The 7,919-nt window shown below is 44.0% G+C and overlaps 1 protein-coding gene across 1 annotated transcript; it reads right to left on the minus strand.

Moving 5' to 3' along the window:
• Positions 1-2,179: 2,179 nt before the first annotated feature.
• On the minus strand, positions 2,180-7,340 carry NUDCD2 (NudC domain containing 2). The gene is made up of 4 exons (XM_079964917.1): positions 7,072-7,340; positions 4,516-4,564; positions 3,066-3,217; positions 2,180-2,504 (listed from the first exon to the last, which is right to left on the minus strand). The coding sequence occupies exons 1-4, from the start codon at positions 7,258-7,260 to the stop codon at positions 2,421-2,423; spliced, it is 474 nt and encodes a 157-aa protein (XP_079821043.1). The 5' UTR covers positions 7,261-7,340; the 3' UTR covers positions 2,180-2,420.
• Between the last annotated feature and the right edge of the window lie 579 nt (positions 7,341-7,919).

Raw genomic sequence — 7,919 nt, forward strand, 5'->3', positions numbered from 1 at the left:
TGTTTAGACACAATATATACAAAATAAAGCTGCTCTGAGGTTTGATGAATTTGTTCACAAATACAGTTCATGTGGCAACTGAATAGCTAAAACAATAGCTTTGAATGTTTGGAGTAGGCTTCAGCAAAGAGATTTTAACTTGGAAATTATAAACACATCCCAGTTTCTGCATATTGTATAAACTAATTCATGGAAAGGTTTGACTTTCTCAAACATGAAAATTACTACCTCCGCAGGGAACTTAAAGAAAGATGCAGGGCCTACGCTATTAAGGAGGTAACCAGACAACTACAATTAAGTGTACAGTCATAACTCTGGTTGCGAGCATGATCCGAGCGGGAGGCAGGTTTGCAACCTGAAGCGTTCGCAGCCTGAAGCACTGAGTCTGCACACGCGCGCGACAAGATTTAGCACTTCTGTGCATGATGTCATTTTGTGCTTCTGCGCATGAGCTGAAACTCGGAAGTAACCCGTTCCAGTACTTCCAGGTTCGGCATGGTCCGCAACCCGAAAATGCGCAACCCACGGCGTTCGTAACCCAAGGTATGGCTGTATTCGTTTCACTGTGTATATACAGTTGTAACTTGGTTCTCAAACAATGCGTTCCTGCAATCAATCGAAAACCAAGGCACGGCTTCCGATTGGCTGCAGGAGCGTACTGCAGCCAATCGGAAGCCGCGCTGGACATTTGGCTTCCGAAAATCGTTCAAAACCTGGAACACTCACTTCGGGAGCCGATTTGTTCGGGAACCAAGGCATTTGAGACCAAGGTATGACTACAGGAAACAAAAGGACATTGCACTTACTGTCTATTAGGGTGGGGGACCTATTACTCTCCAGTTGATGGTGGACCAGTTCCCATAATCTTTGACAATTAGCAATATTGGCTGATAGGAGCTAGAGTCCAGCAGTATCTATCTGAAGAACCACAGGTTCTTCACGGCTGTTCTAGAATGGGCTGCAACTTTATAACACACCATTTCTTGACTGCATAAGAAGTACATTTTATGTTCTTATTTAAAAAGATGTTTACAAACTAAACATTTAAAGCTTTATGTGCAGTACTGTGCAGACAAGAGCTGAAGAACAACAGAATATTGCAATGACATCTGCATGCCCAATGACATTTTGGGCCAGAGTTTCTCAAATGGCAAGAGGGGAAGCTGCAGGGCAAACCCTGTTGAAACTCTTCCTGTGTTCTGAAGCAGCTACAGCACCAGACCCTCATCAAATACTAGAAGTCAAAAACCCAACTGGGAATGCCACAACTCTTGGTTGTATGCAAGGCAGTTCTTTGATCCAAAGTCAGAACCACCACCAACCTTGTGGAGAGACCACTGGAATGATGACTGGCTTGGTCTGGGTAGAGGCCCAGGAATAATATTACTGTGAGGTTGCTCTGCCCAAGATTGCAGTTGGTTGGCTTCATGCTTTTGGTTCAGGGTTTATCTTACAAATGAACTTGGCACAAAAGTATGGGAGATTCTAATTACAGGTAACTCACATCTTACGCTTATTTCACTTACGCAATTGCAGCTTTGGGTGGGTGGGGTGGGGAATAAAGACCAGAAGAAAACTGCTCTCCATTTATTTATTTCCCCACAACCACCCACACAAAGTTGCAATCATGGGCTGACTTGGTTTTGGGAAGGTGACGCAAGAGCCCTTGCAGCATCCCAGAGCCCTTGCGCTGCCTTCTCAAAGTCAGGTAAGCAGTGCTCCACCTTGCACGGGGGTCGGTTCTGGGGTTTTCTAGCTTTATGCATTTTTGTGCCTGCGCATGAAGCTCTGGAACTGAACCCTCACATAAGATATGAGCTACCTGTACACCACAATTTAGCATACACAGCTGGGTCTACAGGCACTTCCATATAATTCAAATTGTGCTTGGGTCAACTGAGTGGATGTCACACAGAATCGCAACAGCATGCCACATCTGCTTTTAATTACCCAGCCTTCAAAAGAACGTGCTTTTATATATCACAACATAGAACATCACTTCAAAATTCATTTTACTAACTTGCCATGTTGGCAGTTTTCTGTCAAAATTAAAGCCAGGAGCACATGGGGAGTGGTATTCTTATTCTAAAGAATGATGCACCCTATAGTTTTTCAACATAACTTTCAGCTGGCAGGGTTTTTAAAATAATAATAATAATAATAATAATAATAATAATAATAGCATTATTATAGGTTTTTTATTGTTGATATACATATAGTACTGACTTGTGAACTATAGCATTACCATGTTAGCACAATTTAAATAAAAGCCTATTGTCATTAAGTGATCTAAAAGCTATCAAGAAAAAGCAGTGAACTATTTTTAAGCCTAGTTCTCACAGGTGAGTTCTTTGGCCAATTTATATTTCACAACATTTTTGCTTGAGTTCAAGGGAATACATTTGGAGAAAAAAAGACAGCTATCTTCCAAGACTAGAGAAATCTGGCCCTCCTTTGCTGTAGTTTCCAGAAATTTCTGCTCCACTGAAGTCAAATCCAGGGTTCTGGGAAGGAAAATAAAAACACACATGGAAAAAAGCAATATTTCATTTATACCCATTCATCAGATTAACTTGCAGCATTTGCTAACTGCTTTGCAAATTAAAAGCAGCATTTAGTCTAAAGGCCTAACCCAGGGGTGGCCAATCTGCAGTTGTTGCTGAACTGCAGTTTCCATTATCCCTGAGGACCATGGACCATACTGGCTGTGGATTCATGGGAGTCACACCATCCAAAGGGCCATAGGTTCTCCATCTCTTCCCTAAACTGTGTAGGAAGCACACCCCACCCCAACATCCCTGTGCGCACTGCCTCTCTGCCACCTGCTCTGCCCCAGACCATCGCACATTCAGCTCCTATGTCAGGAGTAGATAGGATAGAACTGGCACAACTTAGGGACATTGGGAATATGGTCCGTGGGATAACTACCGCTAGTTTGTTTATTTAGATAATTTATATACCACTGCGGCTATATTCAGGATACATCTCAATACCCTGCTTTCGTAATGTACAAATCTTGGTTCAAATACATAGCCACAAACATTAACTGATGTCCCCGGACTTGCCTCTCTTTGGAACCTTTCTAGCGTTAGCTTCCTCTGCATCTGGTCCTGGACCCAAGGATCAGCAGCATACTCGTTCTCAAGCAAAGAACTCCAACAATTTCCAGCATCACGGTTGGTTTTCGTCAAGACGATTCGTATCAGTTTCTGGTCCTCTGTTTTTTAAAGAAGTGTGCTTTTTAAGAGAGGAAGATGACACACAACAGCTGGAAACTTGCTTGCATTTAGACCTGCTCCTCTTTTTGACCAGCAAACAAAGGCATGGGCTCTCTCTAAACTGTATTACACACACTGTTTGTGGAGCCAACACCAAATCAATGAGCTTTCCTTTTGTGACTAATTTTTTTGTCTTCATATATTCATCCTCAGAGTGCTGCAGGGGTCAGCAACCTTCAGATATCAATGGACATCCTGCTTGGGAGGGACAGTGGTTCTCCAACCCCGATGTAGTGGACTTAGATCGATGGAAGATGACCAGTTATTAACAGCAATCATATGACAGACAGCTTGGCTGTGCAAAATTGCTGCCAGAGATTCTGAGATTTATCACCACATTAACACATTCCCAGGTGACTGAAGCTTGTAAGGTGGTACACAAATCGTTTAATAAGAACAAACTTCATGCCTCTGCAGGAGTATTGTGGACTGACAAGCATTTACTGAACTGGGAGAGGAAGAAGGAAGAGAGGAAGATAGTTCTATTTCTCTAGCTTCCCTACACCTGCCATTTCTCTAAGCATAATTCTTTAGGCATACATAGAAGGAGGTGAGAGTTCTTTCTGTTTTCGTGCTTGTACCAGAGCAAAATAAAAATAAAATGTTCTCCCCAGCAACAAGCTGTTGAGTGCCTTTGTGGACCTCTGAATAAAAGACAAATATCACAGAAACAAACCTTTCACATGCAGATGCAGTAACAGCCCCACATGCTCCCCCTTCGCCCCAATGCATGAGTGATGAGCACAACAGGCCTTAATGAGGAATTGGAGGTCTGTGCCCGCCTATCATGACCTCATCAACTATCTCTATGCTCAGCCAAATGAGGCGGTAACTGGAACTGACATAAGATAATAGGGAAGCTGTTTGGGTGTATGGGAGGCATGCACAGTCTTTATTTATTTGTTGAATTTATATCCAGCTCTTCCTCCTGAAGGAGCCCAGGGCAGCAAACACAACCACAATTTATAACAAGCATTATAAAACAGTGGAAAGATTCTGGAAACAGTTTTGGTATGAAACTTCATTTCATCCATTACTTCCACACCCCAGGCAGTTCAGGAGAAGGGAGGGAGAAACAGGGCTCTGCCAATCCACGTGTGAATCTTCCTGTGTCCTTGCAAGGAAGGATGAAAACCCCATGCGAATTCCACAAATAAAACATTAACATTACCGGGGAAGAAAACTCAACAAAGAAACTAAATTGCCTCCCAAAAGTTCACTTAAACAAAGGTTTTACCTAGCGTCCATGTTGCTTCATCCGCTATTGTAGAATCAAAGAGTTTACCCTGAAAGAAATATTAACTGTTTTAAAAAGTGTGTTGTAACATGCATTTGTAAACAGACAAGATTTGCTTAAATCTTCAAACTTCTTAAGGTGGTTCCAGAAATATCATTTGTTTTGTGTTGCATGTAAGTAAATGATAATTGTTGGATTCGGTCTATTTTTTTGAAAAAAACTACTTGTTAACTAGTTAGTAAACTTTTTTAATTACAGGGACTCAATCTCCTTGTCTGGTATTGCCATTTTAATTATACAGCTGGCAAGGATTCTATTATGCGTGCAACATCCCAATAGTGCAATATAAACTTAATATAAACCCCTTTATTTCTCATGAATTTGTATTCCATTAATCTATAAAGGCAGAATCATACAACTTTCGACATGTGATGAAGCAGGGAAATGCTTGCTCACACAAAAGGAATACAGAAATCTAATGATGTGCACAGGTCTGCAAGTACAAGGCCCAGACCACATTAATGGCTAAGGCTGAAATCCTGACCCCATTTACCTAGGAGAAAGGCCTATTGAATTCAACAGCATTTACTTCTGAGTACGTATGGTCAGACCTGTGTTGTTAAGAGAGTGTAGGGGGCAGCAAGGAAAGAGATCAAGGATACTACCAAACTCCCACACTCACTTTCCTCTTGGATAGACAGAAGCTCTTTTTTTAAAGACTCGGGTCTTTAGAGACAGTTTATGTTTGTTTGTTTTGAGGGTGCATTCTGCAACATGTCACTGATGCAATAACAGTGTATTGTGGTGGATTTAAAACTGGACCCTCCACAGATCATTCCAGTTGTGCAATGTGTTGTGCAATGTTGTCCCAATGTTATCACATTATTGCTGTCAGCATGTACACTCATGAACGAGACTATAGCGCAACAAGAGCAGGACTAAAGACAACTTGGGGCATGAGTACTATGAAAAGTTACAGGATTTCAGAAGGAAGTGGCAGACATGCACTGATTGGAAACAAAGGGTATCTCTGCCCCAAACCTTTTTGCAGGTGCAAACAGTACTGAGAGTGGGATCACATATAACCACTCTGATATCACTTGGAGCACAAATAATCACAAATGCCCAATAAAATGGGCAGAGGCCCTGTTTGACACATGCATATTCATCACCTGAAGACTCTTATCATCTAGTGAGACCCCTGGGTATACGGCGGCATATAAATTCAATAAATAATAATAAAATAGTAAGTGATGGCTCATATGCACAACAATGGCATGGAACAGTTTGTTTATTTGTTTGATTTCATTTATATACTACCCTTCATCACAAAATCTCAGGGCGGTTCACAATATAACACCATTGCCAGAAACTCTTCTTCCCAGCATATCAAATGATCACTTTTCCACTGAGTCAAGACAGATGGACCTTTTGCCTTGATGCAGAATGTCTCCTCTTACACCAGAGGAACTGAGGCAGTTACAGGTTTAGTATGCAGCCAGACTAGCTTTGGGAGGTAGGCTATGGAGCTAGAGAAAGAAGAATCATAGAACTGTAGAGTTGGAAAATACCACAAGGATCATCTAGTCCCATGGTTCCCAACGTGGGGCACACACCCCATAGGGTGGCAATTTGATTTTTAAGGGGGGGGGGAATCCGAGAATGAGTTATTAACAGTTAATGGCCTTTCAGGCTTCCTCCACGTGAATAGTTCACATTTTGAATAATAATAATAATGTCGGGGGGGGAGTGACACCTGGATTTTACAGACGATTAGGTGGGGCATGGCAAAAAAAGGTTGGGAACCAATGATCTAGTCAGGGCCACATTTAGGTTTGATGAGGCCCTAAGCTAATGAAGGCAATGGGGCCCATTTTAGTCCAGCTGTCCTTTGTCAACAACAAATTGTCGCTGTTTCTTGTGTTGAATACATGCCATATGGTAATTTATGGACCTAATAGGTATCTAATGCCATCTGCACATAAAATGTTTATTTTATCAAAGTAATTGATATAGAAATGAGCAAACCAGTGAAATTTTAGGGAGCAGGCGAGCAGGTGGGGCCCATTACTTACATCATAGGAGCCTACACAAACACTGTTGCTGCATGTAGGTTTTATTTTATTTGTTTTTATCTTATATTTTGGAAATGTACATCCAGGTGTTTTCCCTTTAATTTTTTTTGGGGGGAGCCCCAAGACAGTGGGACCCTAAGCTATGGCTTGTTTAGCTTATATGTAAACCCTGCACTGGATCTAGCCCGAGGCATGGCTATGACTCAGCAAGCCTTACTACAAGAGACTAGGAAAGGAAATATGTGCAACCATGCACTGAAAAGCACTCCCAACGCGCATGGCTTCCGCCCAAGAACCCGCAGAGCCACAGGACTGAAGAGTTGGAAGGGGCGCCGAGGGCCATCTCGCCCAACCCACTTGCAGTCTCAAAGGGCGCTGGGAACTCTAGCTCTGCAGTTTCCAAATTCCTTTGGGGGGAGCCGTGCGCTTTGGCGCGGAGTCGCCGCCCCTGCTCCCTGCCTCCTCCTCCTCCTCCCCGCACCTTGAGCACTTCCTCGCCGGCCACGGAGAGAGACAGGTGGCGGCTCTTGAGGCTGCACTCGACGCTCTTGGCGCGGGTCCCCTGCGGCACGTCCACCTCGATGAACACCTCTTCCATGGTCTGGTACCAGCGGCCCCAGGGAGTGGCGCACGGCACCAGCCCGCTGCGCTCTTCGAACGGCGCCGACATCCACTCAGCGGGCGCCTCGCCTCATTCCCCCCACCACGACCCCAGCGCCGGGGAAAGGGCGCATGCGCCCTCGTCCCTTCGCCTCGCAACCCGTCTCCGGAAGTGGTCCTCGAAGTGCCCCACTTCCGCCAGCTTTTCACTGCCCATAGAGCTAGAAAAAACAAGAGCACTCTCCATTAAAAAAATGTTCTACAAATAAGGAAAGGCGGACATCTTGGAGAATATAAAGTTGTACCTAACCCCACCCAGCCAGAAAGGCTTCTTGTCGTTGATTTGAAATGCAAATTGTGTTCGTTTGTGGAATGCGCTCGCTACTCAGGGTGCGTCCCCGGACGATGCGCGGATGCATCCCGCTGGAGGCGCGCAGAAGAAAAGGCGCTTTGGATACTCGCAACTGGATCAGTAAACTACACCTGTCGCCTACAGTATAAGAGGAGCACGCGCGTTAAAATCAGACTATTACAACGAAAACGGGTGGAATATAGGAAGAGTTTTCCCTGTGTATGGAGACCTTAACACAATGCTTTCGTTTGCTGACGCCTCCCAGACCGTTTATAGATTTCCACGTCAGAGCCCTCCCATTTACGCAGAGCGAGGCCGTTAAATGAGTCTGCGTCGCCCTTGGCTCGCTTCCTGGGAGGAAGCCCCAAGAAAGCCCA

Source organism: Podarcis cretensis, assembly GCF_951804945.1.
Source record: "Podarcis cretensis genome assembly, chromosome: 2".
NCBI classification, from domain to species: domain Eukaryota; kingdom Metazoa; phylum Chordata; class Lepidosauria; order Squamata; family Lacertidae; genus Podarcis; species Podarcis cretensis.

Excerpts from the sequence above, each read along its gene's own strand:
- NUDCD2 (XM_079964917.1), bottom strand. The coding sequence starts at position 7,260 with ATGTCGGCGCCGTTCGAAGAGCGCAGCGGGCTGGTGCCGTGCGCCACT. Across the intron at positions 3,218-4,515 it reads TGAAGCAACATGGACGCTAG|AGGACCAGAAACTGATACGA; the intron begins GTAAAACCTTTG and ends TTTAAAAAACAG. Across the intron at positions 2,505-3,065 it reads TAGAAAGGTTCCAAAGAGAG|AACCCTGGATTTGACTTCAG; the intron begins GCAAGTCCGGGG and ends TTTCCTTCCCAG.